This window comes from Geotrypetes seraphini, chromosome 1 (assembly GCF_902459505.1).
Source record: "Geotrypetes seraphini chromosome 1, aGeoSer1.1, whole genome shotgun sequence".
In the NCBI taxonomy this organism is placed as follows: Eukaryota; Metazoa; Chordata; class Amphibia; order Gymnophiona; family Dermophiidae; genus Geotrypetes; species Geotrypetes seraphini.
The window spans coordinates 34,988,337-35,006,894 of record NC_047084.1 but is presented as its reverse complement, the minus strand read 5'-3'; the positions used below and the strand labels follow the sequence as shown (position 1 = coordinate 35,006,894).

The 18,558-nt window shown below is 43.9% G+C and overlaps 1 protein-coding gene across 3 annotated transcripts in view; it reads left to right on the top strand.

Annotated features, from left to right (window-relative positions):
- Window positions 1-18,167, top strand: part of MRPS36 (mitochondrial ribosomal protein S36) — a 30,688-nt gene extending 12,521 nt beyond the window's left edge. For 2 of the 3 annotated variants that reach the window (XM_033929785.1, XM_033929792.1), the window contains exons 3-4: window positions 10,954-11,147; window positions 18,029-18,167. In XM_033929785.1, the coding sequence (XP_033785676.1) occupies window positions 10,954-11,147; window positions 18,029-18,046 (212 nt within the window). In that variant the 3' untranslated portion in view covers window positions 18,047-18,167. The remainder of the gene's footprint in view (window positions 1-10,953; window positions 11,148-18,028) is intronic. The other variant, XM_033929799.1, reaches the window with a different exon arrangement.
- Window positions 18,168-18,558: the final 391 nt, after the last annotated feature.

Genomic DNA, 18,558 nt, shown 5'->3' with positions numbered 1-18,558 from the left:
AGTTCGGCTTCCTGCTTTTGCTTCCTCCAGATCTAGGGAGCAGGACTGGGTGTTGCAGTCCGTGGATGTGTGCAAGCTCTTGTTGCGGTACCTGTATATCACCAAGTTTTGCCTCTCTTGACCATCTGTTTGTTCTGGTGGGCCCTGCCCGCAAGGGCAGGCAGCTTCTAAGGCTACCATTTCCAGATGGATCCATATGGCCATTTCTGTGGCTTATGTGGTGGCCGGAAAGAAGCCTCCCCCCCCCATCACGGTATGGGCTCATTCTACCAGAGGTGTGTCATCTTCTTGGGCAATCATTGGCTGATTTGCAGGGCCACTACCTGGTCCTCCTTGCATACATTCACCAAGTTTTACAGGATCGATATGGCGGCCAAGCAGGATGCTGCTTTTGGTGCCTCTGTTTTGGCGGCCAAGCAGGATGCTGCTTTTGGTGCCTCTGTTTTGGCAGCAGACTCATCAGTCCCATCCTGATTTTCTGGGACTGCTCTTTTACATCCCACTGGTCTCGGAATAAAGTGGGATTGTACAAGAACAAAAGATTAGGTTCTTACTTTAGCTAATCTTCTTTCATGTAAATCCACACTTTATTTTGGGAACCTGTCCTATACCTTTTTGATTCACTAATTGTCTGCTTTTCAAAGTAGTGGTAAGCTGAATTTCTGTTTTTTGACCAGCCTTTTTAAGAGTGCCCTCAGAATGGGTTTAGCACTTAGTTTTGGGGAGTCTCTTGTTCAGGCACCCCCTTCTAACAGTGCAGGCTGTGTCTCCTTATAATACTGTTTTGTCATTCAGGTTTCTAATGTTTAATGACCTGTTCTCTCATTTTTCATTGTTGCATTTGTTGATATGAGCAGAATAGACTTATTTGTCAGGAAGTGTCCCTGTTCTCCTCTCTTTCTTGTTCTTATCCTCTACAGATTTTCCTGGCTTCTTTAAGACTAATTGATGCATGCAGGGACAGTGATGAGGTAAGAGGAGGAGGGGTTTAAGTCTCTGAAATTTGAGGCTTCCTACAAAGTCCTGGTGGGTAGATGGATATAACCCACTGGTCCCAGAATAAAGTGTGGATTTACAAGAAAGAAGATTAGCACTTTAGATAAGAACCTAATCTTTTGTTCTATCTTGAGAAATGGTGAGTAAAATGGATTATGTATTAGAGATTAGAATGCACTGGATCTGTACACAAAAGGGATCCAATGGGTGAAGACTGCTGTCTAAGTAATGAACTGTAGAGATGAAGTCATAAGTGCTTCAGACAGAGATTTCAACATATGAAGATTACCTGTGGATATCAGTGGACATGTATCACGATGGTTGGTGCCCAAACGTACTGATGTGGCACTTAAGACTTGAAATATAGTGCTGAAAGGCACTTGTAGGATACTTGATAGAGATGAGATAAGCACATATTGAAGTGTTGTTGGTTATTATCTCCTCAAATGTCAAAGTTTTAGGTTTAATTCTATGATAGACAAAAAAAGTAATTCGGTACTGACTATATAGGATATATGTTTAGAATCCAGTGAATCCTTGAGATGAAACAACAGGTAAACTGTGTACACATGATGCAATAAAAGTATTATGTGGCGAGTTGATCAAGAAGTTATGGTGGCCAATACTGGAACAGAGAGATAGATGGAAGTTTTCACTCAAGGGAGCCAGAAACGAGGCTGTAAAGTGCCTATACTGTAGATTGATAGGCAGAAGGGATCTTTCACTCGGAGTCCAGACAATTGAAAGGTTTGAAGAGGAATAGGCTCCCTGACATGGAACTGAAGAACTAAAGGTAATGATAGTTTTCCTGATTACTGTGGAGACATGAGAATTGTGGTGGTTTAATCATACTGAAATGTGAATAGGAAGTTCCATATTACAGGGACACAAGGGAACACAGGTAGGAGCTGGGTTGTTCAGGCTGGAAGAAATTCAATGGAATCCAAAGGATGAGAAGAGTTCAGACTGGAGCTTAATTGCATAAGGTTGCAGTTGCTGGCAGAGAGGAAGAGACTTGAGCGTGGAGTTCCCCCAAGCAAAGTAGATTTGACATAATAGAGATGAAGGAAGATATCACCCATGAGGCTGAAAATATTTGATGAAAATGACTGTTGGACTATTCCATTGCTCTGCTAGCTTCAAAGAAGAGACTTGCATCATCTCTTGACAAGAGGAGAAGGGTCTGCACACCATTGACTGATTATGTAGTAGATGACTAATAGAAGTAGTAGGAGCAGGAATACTTTGAGCGCTGATGCTAGGCCAGGGGTGTCAAAGTCCCTCCTCGAGGGCCGCAATCCAGTCGGATTTTCAGAATAGATCTCATGCATATTCCCCAATGAATATGCATGAGATCTATTTGCATGCACTGCTTTCATTGTATGCTAATAGATCTCATGCATATTCATTGGGGAAATCCTGAAAACCCAACTGGATTGCGGTCCTCGAGTAGGGACTTTAACACCCCTGTGCTAGGCCAAAGAGTAGCACCCTGTACTGAAGATGATGCACCCCTGTGCTAGGCCAAAGAGCACCCTGTACTGAAGATGATGCATTCCTATCTGGAAGCAGAGATATTTCCTGTGAGCTGGAAGAATGGGGATATGCATATAGTCTTCCTTGAGATCCAGAAGGAAAAGCCAGTTGTTCTCCTCTAATTGGAGATAGAAAATGCCTAGGAATAGCAGGTGAAACTTTTTGTTTATGAAAAACTTGATAAGGGTTCCTTTGGTGTGAGGAAATACTTGGATTAAATCCCCTGGCCTCTCTGCTGCAAAGGTACTGGTCGATGGAAATCAGTTGCAGAAGGTCTGAGAGTTCTTGAAGAAGGGAGGGCCTGCAGAGAATTGAAAAAGTATTTTCTCAGAGGCCTGTGTAGAGGTATCTTGCAGGGATGAAGCATAGCCTTCATTGAAGACTTGCAAGGCCCATTTGTTGGTGGTGATTAGTGTCCAACAATGTTAATGAGTCAGACAACCCTCAATGGGATAAGGAGTAGGGTGGAATGACAAAACTGTGGCCAGACTCTGGACTATGAGGTAATAGAAACATTGTTAGTTCAGTGGTAATATGATTGCTGGAGGTAACAACGCCTTTGTCAACCTGAACTTCAAGTAGAACAGATTCTCTGTAAGAGTGGAGTGGTGCAAGTACGAAAACTAAATACTGCGCAAATTTGTACGCTGAGTCCAGGCCAAACAGTAGTGCTCTTTGCAGAAGGCGAGTTGTCCTATGCAGAAATCACAGGTATTTGTGTCTTCTCAGTATTGGTTCAATCAGTCATTTTGTCAAGGTTGGATTATTGTAACTCAATGTATTTGGGCCTTTCAAAGGTTAGTCTGCAGAGACTTCAACTACATAGTAACATAGTAACATAGTAGATAACGGCAGATAAAGACCCGAATGGTCCATCCAGTCTGCCCAACCTGATTCAATTTAAAATTTTTTTTTTTTTTTTTTTCTTCTTAGCTATTTCTGGGCAAGAATCCAAAGCTTTACCCGGTACTATGCTTGGGTTCCACCTGCCGAAATCTCTGTTAAGACTTACTCCAGCCCATCTACACCCTCCCAGCCATTGAAGCCCTCCCCTGCCCATCCTCTACCAAACGGCCATACACAGACACAGACCGTGCAAGTCTGCCCAGTAACTGGCCTTAGTTCAATATTTAATATTATTTTCTGATTCTAAATCTTCTGTGTTCATCCCACGCTTCTTTGAACTCAGTCACAGTTTTACTCTCCACCACCTCTCTCGGGAGCGCATTCCAGGCATCCACTACCCTCTCCGTAAAGTAGAATTTCCTAACATTGCCCCTGAATCTACCACCCCTCAACCTCAAATTATGTCCTCTGGTTTTACCATTTTCCTTTCTCTGGAAAAGATTTTGTTCTACGTTAATACCCTTTAAGTATTTGAACGTCTGAATCATATCTCCCCTGTCTCTCCTTTTCTCTAGGGCAGGGGTGCCCAACGCGTCGATCGCGATCGACCAGTAGCTCAGGAAGGCAACGCGAGTCGATCGCGGAGCCTATCCCGGGCTCTGTGATAGACTCGTGTTGCCGTCCTGATCTACGGGCCGATCAGCCTTCCTCTCCAGTGTTCTTTCTCCCTAGGGCCTTTTAGCTGGGCGATCCGCCCAGCTGTCATCTGCCGCTGCTGAACAAAAAACCGGCTTGGAGATTTCAGCCCGTAGCGAACTTATGCTCCGGGCTCTAACGTGTGCGTGCCGGCTTCTCTTCTCTTCCCTCCGAAACTGGAAGTTATGTCCGGGGGGGGAGGGGAGAAGGGAAGCCGGCGCGCACATGTTGAGAGCCCTGAAGCAAGCGTTCGCTACGGGCTAATGCGGGAGACAGGTTAGTGAAGCATTTGTTCTTCTTCCTGCCGGGTCCTGCCTACTTTCTGTTTCCGCGAAGGCAGGACCCGGCAGCATTTCCCCCAATAGGTTGATCATGATCTTGGGCTGATCAGCCTTCCTCTTCCCGACGGAAGAATTGACGTCGGGGAGAGGAATGCTGGTTGGCCGAAGCAGGGAGAGCTTGGGGCCTGTTATTGGTGGCATTTGGGTCCTGGTCCCCGATGGTAATAGCAGTGGCAGTGGCTTGGGGGAGGGCAGGGAGAAAGAAAGAAAAAGGGCAGGCAGGGAGACAGAAGGAAAGAAGAGAAACAGAAAAAAATGAAAGGGAGGCAGAGAGAAAGAAAGGGCAGGGAAGAGGAAGGAAAAGTTGGGGGAAGGAATGAGGTCTGGAGGAGAGGAAGCATACAGGCTAAAAGAAGGGAAGAAAGATTGTATGCACAGTCAGAAGAAGAAAGTGCAACCAGAGACTAATGAAATCACCAGACAAGGTAGGGAAAATGATTTTATTTTAAATTTAGTGATCAAAATGTGTCTGAATTTATATCTGCTGTCTATATTTTACACTAAGGTCCCCTTTTACTAAACCGCAATAGAGGTTTTTAGCGCAGGGAGCCTAGGAGTGTCGAGAGCAGCGCTGGGCATTCAGCGCAGCTCCCTGCACTAAAAACTGCTAACGTGGTTTAGTAAAAAGGGAGGGGGGTATATTTGTCTATTTTTGTATGGTTGTTACTGAGGTGATAGTGCATAGAGTCATCTGCTTTGACCTCTTTGAAAACCCTGGAATAGGAATGATGATTAACATTTTCTATGCGTACAGTGTGCGTTGTGTTTTTTTTAAATTTTATTGTTGGTAGATCATTTTGACTTGGTCATTTAAAAAGTAGCTCGCAAGCCCAAAAAGTGTGGGCACCCCTGCTCTAGGGTATACATATTCAGGGCTTCCAGTCTCTCCTCATACGTCTTCTGGCGCAAGCCTCCTATCATTTTCGTCGCCCTCCTCTGGACTGCCTCAAGTCTTCTTACGTCTTTCGCCAGATACGGTCTCCAAAACTGAACACAATACTCCAAGTGGGGCCTCACCAATGACCTGTACAGGGGCATCACCAATGATCTGTACAGAATACTGCAGCTAAGCTTATTTTCGGTAAGAGTAAATTCGATCACGTGACCCCTCTGCTCAAGGAATTACATTGGCTCCCAGTGTATCTCAGAATTAAATTTAAGTGCATTTGTATTGCATTGAAGATCTTATTTGGCATTTTCATCACTTCGATTCCTTTAGACTAGAGAGTTGCGCGGGGACAGAAATCCCACCCGTCTCAGCCAAAATCCCACCCTTCCCCGTGAGGAATCCCACCCTTCCCCAACCATCCCCGCGAGGAATCCCTCTGTCCCCACCCATCCCCGCAAAGAATCCCCTCCGTCCCCACCTGTCCCCGTGAGGAATCCCCTCCGTCCCTATAAACTTCAGAAATAGTTATTTCATTTAATTATGCTACTGAATTAAAGGCTCTGATAGAGACCCATTTACAAATAAGCAAAGAGACTTTATTAATTTGGAAATATTAATTGGGAAGAATACATATTTTGTAAACGGGTTTCTACCAGAGCCTCTAATGTAAATATAAAATATAAATATTCAGCTGATGAGAACCCCTAAGCTGTCAGCTGAGGACTTCCTTTGCAGTTGGCCGGGGGTCCCTTTTGCCAAGCTTGTCAGGCAGCAGTAGCGTCCCTGAGTCACAGATACTGACACCTCAGTGGCTCATGGATGTTGCCAGCGACTGTTGTGCTTGGTGGAGGGGAGTTCTGGCCGTCTCTAGAGGAGGTCCTCTGCTGGCGGTGCTTGGGGATCCCCACCAGTCACAGCAAGAGTCAGCAAGTACTTCAACACTGTAGAAATAAAATCAGAAATGCATTTCCTTTTCTTTTGAACACAATACAAAGACATCTGCTATATACATTTCCCAAAGCTAACATATTTTAGTCAATAAATTCCGTTTTTTACCTTTGTTGTCTGGAGACTTATTTTTCCATAAAGTTGGTCCCAGTTTCTTTTTTCCGCTTTCCCATCTTCTGTAAATTCTTCTGTTGCTGTCTATTGGTTCCTCCTACCATGGTATAGCATTTATCCCTTTCTCATCTTTCGTGCCTGCCCACCAGCCCCATGCCCAACATTTCTCCTTCTATCACCCCTCTCCAGCACCATGCCACATCTCTCCCTCTATTCCCTTCACCACTATGTCCAACATTCCTCCCTCTTGCATCCATTTCAATCTGTTCCACTGTTCCCTTTCGACCACATTTCTCCCTCTCATCTGTACCTCACTCCCTCCCTATGACCAAAAATTCTCCTTTCTTCCATTCCCGTGTACACAACCATCTCTTTCTCTCCCTTCCTCTCTCCCAAGTTCATGCCTTCTGTGTCCAAAAACACATTCCCTCCCTCACCTCAGCATCTCTTTCCCTTCCTTCTTCCATCCTCTTTCCCAAGTTCATGCCTTGTGTCCAAAACACACTCCCTCCCCCACCTCAGCATCTCTTTCCCTCCCTTTTTCCATCCTCTTTCCCAAGTTCATGCCTTGTGTCCAAAACGCACTCCCTCCCCCACCTCAGCATCTCTTTCCCTCCCTTCTTCCATCCTCTTTCCCAAGTTCATGCCTTGTGTCCAAAACACACTCCCTCCCCCACCTCAGCATCTCTTTCCCTCCCTTTTTCCATCCTCTTTCCCAAGTTCATGCCTTGTGTCCAAAATGCACTCCCTTCCCCACCTCAGCATTTCTTTCGCTCCCTTCTTCCATCCTCTTTCCCAAGTTCATGGCTTGTGTCCAAAACGCATTCCCTCTCCCACCTCAGCATTTCTTTCCCTTCCTTTTTCCATCCTCTTTCCTAAGTTCATGCCTTGTGTCCAAAACACACTCCCTCCCCCACTTCAGCATCTCTTTCCCTCCCTTCTTCCATCCTCTTTCCCAAGTTCATGCCTTGTGTCCAAAACGCACTCCCTCCCTCACCTCAGCATCTCTTTCCCTCCCTTCTTCCATCCTCTTTCCCAAGTTCATGCCTTGTGTCCAAAACGCACTCCCTCCCCCACCTCAGCATCTCTTTCCCCCCCTTCTTCCATCCTCTTTCTCAAGTTCATGCCTTGTGTCCAAAAATGCACTCCCTCCCCCCTTTTGTGTTCTGCGTTTGCCTCACAACCCTCATCTGCAAGCAAATTACCAGCAACTTTCTCAGCCAAATAGAGCTCGAGCCGCGAGGCTTGTCTTCTATTTCCTCCCAGCACACATAGCCGATCCGGAAGTCTTCCCGATGTCAGCGCTGATGTCGGAGGGAGAGAGGGCTTTGCTTAAGCCCTCCATCTGACGTCAGCGCTGACATCGGGGAAGAATTCTGGTTGGCTATGTGTGCACAGCAGGGCCAGTAGGAAAAAGAAGACGAGCCTCGCGGCTCGAGTTGTATTGAACCCTGCAGGATCCCCGCAACCCTAGGGGGCGTCCCCACAGGATCCCCACGACCCTAGGGGGCATCCCCATGGGATCCCCGTGACCTGAAGGGGGAATCCGCAGGATCCCCGCGGGTCCCGCGGGATTCCCGTCGTCCCCATTCCCGTGCAGCTCTCTACTTTAGACTGGAATGTACATGGGTCTCATCTTGCTAGAAGTTCTCAAAAATTAAAACTTATATTTCCCTCTCTCAGTGGTAAAAATACAACCTTCAAGAGATTGTCATTCTTTTACTTTTAAATTAACCAAATTCTGGAATATTTTACCGTTTACATTAAGAAGTTTAGGTTCTTTTGCTTTATTCTGGAAAGCTCTGAAAACCTTTTTGTATGCTAAACATTTTGGAAACTAACTATTCTAGTCTACTTTTCCTTGTCAAGGCTATGTATTACATTGCTGTTAACTGAGTTGAGCTCCTTTTGGTTGATGACCCGGTCTATAAAACTAAGTTTTAAATTAATTAGTTTAGTTTAGTCTTTCAGGAGACTTGGAGAGCACTGCTACTGCTATTTATTTTTTTCTTCTTGGGGTTTTGTTTTGGGATTGTTTTTTTTTTAAAATGGGAAGAGTACGGAGGTTGAGGATTAGCAGACGACCTCCTACCTGACTCGATATGAGAAAGGAACTTCTCGATGGTGCAGCATTTGGCTTTGATTGGCCTCGAAGCATTGCTACCAGCTCCAGTTGAAGCAGTTTTCTCGCAGTTGGTCCTGGTTGGTAGGTTGCAGTACCATGGATGGCACAGATGGTACAAGGTTTTGAAGCATTGGTTACCTCAATATCGAGGCACGACTCAAAGATGACACTTCCTGTAATGATGGGGAGTAAGACTGCTGTCAACACCATTTGTCACGCATCGACTTATTCAATGCTACAGATGCCTGCGTCGTTTGGCATATACCATTTTCAGTGCTATAGATGTCAGTGTCAATTGGCAAGGTGAAGCATGGGAATCCTTAGCCTGTTTTCTTGATGGTGTTGGTACTGAGGCAGCTGATACTAAATGATGCAGTGATTGCTGACTTCGATATGGTGTCAACATTGGGTGTTGAAGACATCTGTGATGAACCCTGGGTCCAAAAATTTTATCTTGTTGTAGACGTCGAGTCTTCAAAGAGTGTTTTTGTAACTTTGAACAACATTGATAAAAGTCTACCCAGTGCTCAGGACCAAGGCATTTAAGACACCAAGGGGCTCATAATCGAAAGAGAAAAACGTCCATAAACTGTCCTAAGTCAGCACTTGGACGAACATTTCTCAAAAACGTCCAAGTGCCGAAAATAAAAATGGGTTTTGGATGTATTTCTAAACGACCTAGGCCTTCATAGTGCCACTCAACGTCCAAAGCTAAACGGGACGGTTCTGGAGGCGTGTCGAGGGCGGGAGTTAGGCTAGACATGGGCTGGCTTAGACTTAGTCGTACAGCATGTAAAACTGAAAGTTTTCCAACAGAGCTTAGACGGAACTTGGACGTTGTGACTTAGACCATGTAAAACATGGTCTAAGTCACACAAACCCACCTAAACTCACCAGATTAGCACTTCAAACACATAACACAGACCCCCACACACTACCCCAGTGATCACCAACCCCCCCACCCCCATAAAAATTTTATTCACAACTTTAAATTTCAGCCTCCAGACCATCATCACCTGGCCGCCTGGCATAGAAAAGCCTAGTCATCCAGCCTAAAGGTAGCTTAAGTCATCTTGGGGGTGGGTTAGGGACCCATAGAGAAAAGGACCCATGCCCATAAGCCCCTGTAATCACTGCATTGATACTTAAACATGTGCACTCCCCTATACACCCCCAAAACCCTTTTTTACTGGCATATAAGTGGCTCCTGCAGCTATAAGGGCTATTGGGGTGGTAGATAAGTGGGACTAGGGGATTCTGGAGGTGGTTTGGGGGGCTTAGGGAGGAGAAGTCATAGCACCCTTTTTGTGAAGTTCACAGCAGTGCCCTGTAAGGTACCCCACTATTTAGGTGGCATGTCTGGGTGTTCAATCCATCACCTTGCAGACACCTCCCACGTCCAACAGGGCTTGTTCTAGGCGCTTTGGACTTGGACGGAAAGTTGGACAGAAATGTGGTATAAAGATGGACAATTTAGCGGCTTGGACGATCAGATCTGCAGGACGTATAATTAGACGATTTTCGAAAGTAAAAAAAAGTTGGACGTCTCTTTCAAAAATGTGTCTTAGGCTCTTTTTAACTTGGGACGACTTGCGAGATGGATGTAAACGGACTTAGACGTCTCTTTCGATTATGCCGCTCCACTTGTGTAGGTCGGTGACTGATATGGTCCTATTGCACCAAGAACATCTCTTGAAGCCAGTAGAAGGCTTCAAACTTGAGGGAAAAAACCGCCAACGCGAAATCAAAGGAAACAATTTTTCCTCCAATGGTTGAGTAAATTCATGACTGAAAAAGAGTTGATACTAACAGCCAGAAAACTATCTGAAGGCCCGAAAATGAAAAAGTAAAAATTTTCAAACAAAACTCAGAGAAAATAAAGTAATATCAAAGAAAAAAAAATTAATTAAGAAAATCGATACAGGAAAACCACGAAAAAAGGAAAAAAATAGCGCAATTGGGGAGCCTCCAAAGACGTATGTCATCTTAGTTCTGCGGAAAACTAAGAACTGATGATCTTGTGAGCCATTGTTGGCACAGGAAGGCACTCACGCACATGCAGTTCGGACAGTATAAGAAGTTAAGTGACAGTACATTTTTGCACTGTGCGTACCGAGCTCCTTAGATGACATCGCCCATCTGTGAGAATATGCTGCCCGCTTGTCCTGCGATAATGCACATTAGCCTACTGACCCAGTAGCATTCTTTAGTAAATTTATCCCTAATTGAACTAAATGCATGAATGATAAAGTAGTCCATTTTTGATTGAATCTGTTTTTAAATTTATTTACTGTAAACCAGTTTTTACTGGGAAAATCATCAGTAAAAGCTACGTGTTTTAAGACACGAACCTGAAGAACATAGATTTGTTTTCTATTTAATAGTTTTCTATTTGATGTAAAGAATATTTAATCAACTACTTAACTGCATGTGTTTAAAGCTCTATGGTTTTTCTTTTCCAGTACAAGAAGCATTAAAGTCAATGGTATTAACACCTACAGCTTCACAATCTTTAGGTGCCAGAGCCCCCAGAATGCTCAACATGTCATCCTTAAGCAAAACACAAGAAACACCAGATACTTCAGACCTAGTAAGAACATTACCTCAAAAGTACCGGAGGAAAGCAATGTCCATAGAGGAGATGGACTATATTCAAGTAAGCGGTTGTCCATTTCTGCTACCATATATGTTTTGTATAAATCTGTGATTCCATAGATGCTATACCACAGGTGTCAATCTCAAGGCCTGCAGGGCAAATCCGGCCCGCCTGGTCGTTTTATGCAGCCTGTGGTCCGATGCCCCCAGTTTTACCTTGTGGCTGGCTCCCTCCTCCTCACAGCTATAGTGTGCATGGAGCCGCTTGCAGCGACTCCTCGCGCATTCCACCCCTCATCCAGAAGCATTCCTCTGATATTGCGATGTCAGAGAGAAGGCTTCAGGTGCAGGACGCATGAGGAGCCGCTGCATGCGGCTCCGTGCACATTACGGCTGTGAGAAGGAGGAGGGAGCCGGCCACAAGATGACACCGGGAGGCATTGGACCGCATAAAACAGCCAGATTGGAGCCGGCTAGAAGGTTAGACACCTGCCGGAGGGAGACACAGCATGGAGGGAGGGAGACAACAAAGGTAGGGGGAATGGTTTTATTTTCAAGTTAGTGTTTGAATTGTGTCAATTTTGAGTATTTTAATCTGCTGTCTATCTTTTGCACTGCTCAGGAAGAAATACATTTGTTTCTTTTTCTCTGGGGGTTGTACTGCATGCAGAATTTTGAATCTTAGGGTGTTTGTTAAAAAATATATTAGTTTTTTGTTTTTGTTCCCGTATTTGCATAGGGGTTATCTGTGTTCTGGCAGGAATAAATGTTGAGAAGCATACAGTGTGTTTTGTGTAGTTTAATTTTGTGGTTAACCATTACCATTATGTGTTAATAAGATTATATTGTGTGTGTATTTATGAAAAATGAATGGAAAAAATGGTGTTATAATTAGTATGCACCAGGGAGGGACTTAAGGCACTGATTGGCTCAGGTGCCTAAGGCCCCTCCCATAGGAAGGACCTTAGGTGCCTTGGCCAACCAGAATCTTAGGCCTCCCTCCCAGTGGATTCTGGTATTCACTGGGAGTGGCCTAAGACTACGATTGGCCTGATCCCTTAGGCCATGGAGAGTGGGAAGGGCCTTAGGTGCCTGTGCCAGTTGGTGCCTTAGGCCCCTCTCCAGTGCATCCCTCCGGCTGGCCTACAAGAAAAAGGTACCGGGGAACCTGGATGGGCTTGGGGGTGTTGGGGTGGGGCATTTTTTTCTGGGGGGGTTCTGGCAGGAGGGAGTGGGCATCCCTCCTGCCGTTGATCTTCGGGGGGGGAGTTCTCGAAGGAGGGACTGGGCATCTCTCCTGCCGGTAATATTCGGAGGGTGGCGGCAGGAGGAATTGGGCACTCCTCCTGCCACAGACATTTTTTTGGGGGGGGCTTTGGGGGTTCCAGCAGGAGGGACTGGGCATCCCTTCTGCAGGGGATTATTTTGGGGTTTGCAGCAGGAGGGATTGGGCATGCATCATACTCACTCACTCCTCGAGTTACAGACGCCTGACTTAAGTACGACTCATACGTAAGAATGTGGTTACGGCTTCATTTGATTTCATGAGCAGTATTTCCAGTAGCATAGACTCCTACACTTCTCCTGCAGCAGATTCAGGAATGATGCATGGCCACATTAAAAACGGTGTGTGGTTGTGCATGATGTACCTTAAAGTGGACACACACACTGCTGTATATGAGTATCCTGTTTGCTGGCAGTTTGTTTAAACTATATATATATAAATGACAATCTTGTTTCTCACTAGGATGGTGGATTTTTCTGCTATAAAATTTCTTAGAATGTTTAATTTTAAAAAATATTTAAATTTTAAAATTTTCAATATTATTTGAAAATATATCTTATATGAAATATGTTGTGAGAATCTTGTACACATTATTCATAGGTGAAATAAATTTATTGCTTTTATTACCACAGTTTCATTTTGTGCAGGATGGTACAGAGTAGAAAAGAGCCATGAAGTTTGGTATCCCAAGAATTTGGTAGAAACCCACTAACCACTCAAGCAACTGCTACATCTGCATGGTGGACCCTTCCAAATGTTGAACTGACATGCATCTGCAGTCACATATCCATACATTTCTTCATCCATCGCCCTGGTGCCACATTGCCCTAAGCTCCCCATATCCTCCCCCCCCAAGAGATAACAGCTGTCTTTAGAAGACTCAGCAAGTCAGAGAGTGAGGGAGCCGCTGTAGATCCAGTTTACAATATAAGTGGTGCAGCTGATGAGAGAAACCCATACTATCCAAACAAAAAACATCTCAACGACCTGATAGAAATCTTGGTCTTACCAAGTCCAATGTCGTGCTTTGACGTCTAGGCTAAGTAGTGGAATTTGTTGGATGAAAGTGTGCAAGTGACAGATCACAGGAAACGTCACCTTCCTCACACATCAAGATGAGCTTTGCTTCTGCCACAGTGTTACCAGTCTGAGGCAACTGGAATCGCCTGTAACCCAAAAGAGTGGCACGTCTTCATTGACCGCTCATCTAAGAGCATCAAAGCTGTGCTGCTCCATAACGAGAACAAGTACTCATCTCATTCAGTGCACCTCAAAGAGGATTACGACAGCATCAAGACCTTACTAGGCGCCTTGAAGGATGATGATTATAGCTGAGAGGTCAGAGACTTCAAAATGGTGTCATTCTTAATGGGTCTCTAAGGCAGTTTTACCAAGTTTCCCTGCTATCTCTGCCTTTGGGACAGCAGGGACATACAGACACACTACCAAAGGCAGGACTGGCCACAAAGGACCGAGTTCTCTGTGGGGAGAAACAACGTCAAATGGAAATCATTGGTAGATCCACGGAATGTGCTGATGCTACCACTGCACATCAAATGGGACTTAATGAAACAATTTGTCAGAGCTCTAGATAAGGAGTTGGCAGCCTTCATGTACCTTTGAAACAGCTTCCCTAATCTGTCTGAGACAAAGGTCAAAGCTGGTGATTCCTCGGACCACAGATAAAGAAGGTCCTGGATTGTAAGGAATTTTCCAAAAAGCTAACTAGGATGAAGAAAGCAGCTTGTAACAACTTCATTGCATTGGTTTGGGGCTTCCTGGGCAATCACAAGTCCAAACACTACGTGGAGTTAGAACATAAGAATTGCCGCTCCTGGGTCAGACCAGTGGTCCATCGTGCCCAGCAGTCCGCTCATGCAGCAGCCCTCTGGTCAAAGACCAGCACCCTAACTGAGAGTAGCCCTACCTGCATACGTTATGGTTGAGAATCTGGTGAAGAATTATAGTAAAATCAGTTGTAGGATGTCTCTCAAAAGTCCATGTCCTTGATGCTCATTTTGAAACATTCAAGAGAATATGGGAGCATACTAAGAGGAGTAAGGTGATTATACTGGATTTCAAATGCTGCTACCAAGGACAATGTAATGAGAACATGTTGGAGACTACATCGGAGGGCTGATTAGTAAGGTAACTTATAATCATAAATCTCAAAAAACAACTCACTTCTAAATCTTCTGTGGCCAAAACTCCTCTCCAATTATCTCCAAACTCCTCTCCAATTATCTAGAAGACCACAACATACTCCAACCCATGCAATCCGGTTTCAGAACCAACTTCAGCACAGAGACACTACTAGGATCCCTCATGGACCCTGCTAGACAACACCTCAGTATAGGGAAAAAAAATGATGCTCATACAACTTGACCTGACTGCTGCATTCGGCCTGGTGGACCATAACACCCTACTACAAATTTTGGACACAATAGGTATCGCAGATAAAATATACTCAAGGTTCGAAGGATTCCTAAAATCCAGAACCTACAGAGTACAATCAGATAAAGAAAAATAAAAAATAGGTCAAACCCCTGCGGCGTACCCCAAGGATCGCCACTATCACCTACTCTTTTCAACCTCTACACTGCTTCCCTTGGTGCCCACCTGGACAAACTAGGCCTATCTTCTTACAGTTATGCAGATGACATCACCATTCTCATACCTTTTGTTCAACCAAAGCCCGCCATGGCAGACACACTACACCAAACACTTGAAACAGTAGCGACTTGGATGAAAGATCACAAACTGAAACTGAACCCAGACAAAATAAAATTTATCCTCGAAAATAACAAAACCCCAACCATAACCAACATAGAAATCAACGCAATTAACTACCCCATACAAACCACCATATACCTACTAGGAATAACAATAGACAGATGCTGCACCATGCAACCGCAAATCAATAAAACAATGTAATGTTTGTATAACTTCAATATATATACATCTTTAATTGTGATTCATATGTTGCTTTTTATAACTTTATAAGAATGAAAATATGAAAATTTGTCGTCTTCGCATTTTTAATAAGTAAATTGGAAAATTTGACTATCCTGATCACAAAAGCAAAGTTTTATGGAAATACAGACATTTTCTATAGAACATAAGAATTGCTGCTGCTGGGTCAGACCAGTGGTCCATCGTGCCCAGCAGTTCGCTCCCACTGCGGCCCTTAGGTCAAAGACCAGTGCCCTGAGTCCAGCCTTACCTAAATATATTCCGGTTCAGCAGGAACTTGTCTAACTTCATCTTGAATCCCTGGAGGGTGTTTTCCCCTATAACAGCTTCCGGAAGAGCGTTCCAGTTTTCCACCACTCTCTGGGTGAAGAAGAACTTCCTTGCATTTGTATGGAATCTATCCCCTTTTAACTTTAGAGAGTGCCCTCTCGTTCTCCCTACCTTGGAGAGGGTGAGCAACCTGTCTTTATCTACCAAGTCTATTCCCTTCATTATCTTGAATGTTTCCCTCTTAGTCTCCTCTTTTCAAGGGAGAAGAGGCCCAGTTTCTCTAATCTCTCACTGTACGGCAACTCCTCCAGCCTCTTAACCATTTTAGTCGCTCTTCTCTGGACCCTTTCGAGTAGTACTGCGTCCTTGTTCAAGTATGGCGACCAGTGCTGGACGTAGTATTCCAGATGGGGGCGTGCCATGGTCCGGTGCAGCGGCATGATAACCTTCTCCGATCTGTTCATGATCCCCTTCTTAATTATTCCTAGTATCCTGTTTGCCCTTTTTGCCGCCGCCGCACACTGCGCAGATGGCTTCATCGACTTGTTGACCAGTACTCCCAAGTCTCTTTCCTGGGGGATCTCTCCGAATACTGCACCAGACATCCTGTATTCGAGTATAAGATTTTTGTTACAGACATGCATCACCTTACACTTATCCACGTTAAACTTCATTTGCCATTTTGCAGCCCATTTCTCGAGAGTGTTTATGTCGCATTGCAGGTCTTCGCAGTCCTTCTGCGTCTTCACTACTCTGAATAACTTCATATCGTCTGCAAATTTTAGCACCTTGCTCGTCGTACCAATTTCCAGGTCGTTTATAAATATGTTGAAGAGCATGGGTCCAAGCACCGAAACCTGCGGCACTCCACTCGTGACGCTTTTCCAGTCTTGAGTATTATCCATTTACCCCCACTCTCTGCTTCCTATCTGCCAACCAGTTTTTAATCCACCCTCGATTCCTTGGCTCGCAGTTTTCAAAGTAGTTGTTCATGCGGGACCTTGTCGAACACCTTCCTAAAATCCAGATATACAATGTTGACCGGGTCACCCTTGTCTATCTGCCTGTTAACTCTCTCAAAGAAGTTCAGGAAGTTCATTAAGCAAGATCTTCCTTTGCTGAAGCCGTGCTGGCTGGTCCTCATCAGATCGTGTCCATCAAGGTGGTAAATGATGCGGTCCTTTATCAGCACCTCTACCATCTTTCCCGGTACTGAGGTCAGACTCACCGGTCTATAGTTTCCCAGATCTCCCTTCGAACCTTTCTTGAAGATCGGTGTAACATTCACCACTTTCCAGTCTTCTGGAATCCTTCCCGATTTGATCAACAGATTGGTTATTAGTTGAAGCAGTTCAGCTATAACCCCTTTCAGTTCCTTGATTACACTCGGATGGATGCCAGGGAATTTATGTTTTTTAAACCTATCAATCTGCCTGCGTATCTGTTCTAGACTGACCGTCAACCCAGTCAGTTTCCCGTCTTCATTACCTGCGTATAGCCTGTCGGCTTCCGGTATATTGTGTACATCCTCTTCGGTAAATACAGAGGCAAAAAATGTGTTCAGTTTGTCAGCGATGACTTTATCCTCCTTTAGCACTTCCTTTATTCCCTTTTCATCCAACGGCCCCACTGCTTCCTTCACGGGTTGTTTCCCTTTAATATATCGAAAGAACGGCTTGAAATTTTTTGCCTCCTTGGCTATTTTTTCCTCATAGTCTCTTTTTAGGTATGAGCAATTAGGAAATGATATATACTGCCAAGGAACAGAAATCGTGTTATAGTGTTATCAGTGTTTACATTAAAGCACAGTGAAATTGAAAAACTTATCCCAAGCATAGATTCAAACACAGCCTACCATGCAAGATAGCGGGAGTTTTACAGCTTAAAAGAGCGTAAAAGAGCCATTAAAGCAATCTGAACGTCCTGTTCAGCAGGAATGTAAAAATATGTGTATTATTGACTATATGTGACTCAAAAAATAAATACTCAAGAGAAACTTTGGTGCCATAAGTAGCATATAAATAACCTTTTACAACTCACCACTTAAGTATCTCACATTCACAATATTCATGTGATAATGTCTATAAATTGTTTTAATTTTTGGTTATAATACTTTTCATGCCTTCTTTAACTATATTGTGTTTGCTGTTCTCTCTCTCGCTCTCTCGTTACAGGAAATGACTAGAATCCGATGAGACAAAGTGCTTAATTTATCTTGAAAAGCAATAAAACCACCTTTTTTAATAGTACCAGTGGCAGTTTTATGGGTTTTGTTTTTCAATTGTTGGTCTGCAGACTAATCTGAACCCTCAAACAATCCCACCAGGATTAACAATATTTCAGTCAGAAGTAGTAGAATTCAAGTAGTCTGACTTTATTCCCTTAATCTGTCTGTTTTCTGTTTTCTTTTCCAGCGAGGTGGGCCAGAATGACAGTGGATGAACCTTCTGCCTACTGCCAATGGGGAATCGCAGGACTTGTAATGAAAGCTTTTGCTAGCGTATTATAAATAACTGTACGCTAAATAGCTTTAATAAAGATACTTGCACACTTCTTGACAGCTTGGAAATTTAGGACATTTTATAATTTTGCTAATTTGTAATTTAGGGCATGGTGATTTCAGAAATGATATATTTACACTAGTGTTAAAAATTGACTTTTGCTTTCAGCAGTCCAGTAATTTGCTGATCTACCATAATATCAGACATAAGCTGCTTTTGTATAGTTTATTGAAAATATCTGGTATTTGAATCTGTGCTTCAAAATGGCAACAATGTACAGCAATGAAATAAGCAAGCTACTTTTCTGTTAAACGCATTGTTAATATATATTTCCTGACATTGCATTAATTTTGTATAATTTTTTTTTTTTTTTTTAAAGTAGCAAGTATCATGTTTAGATTGTGTAATGCAAATGTTGCTCTTGAGGAGAAGCTCACAGCTTG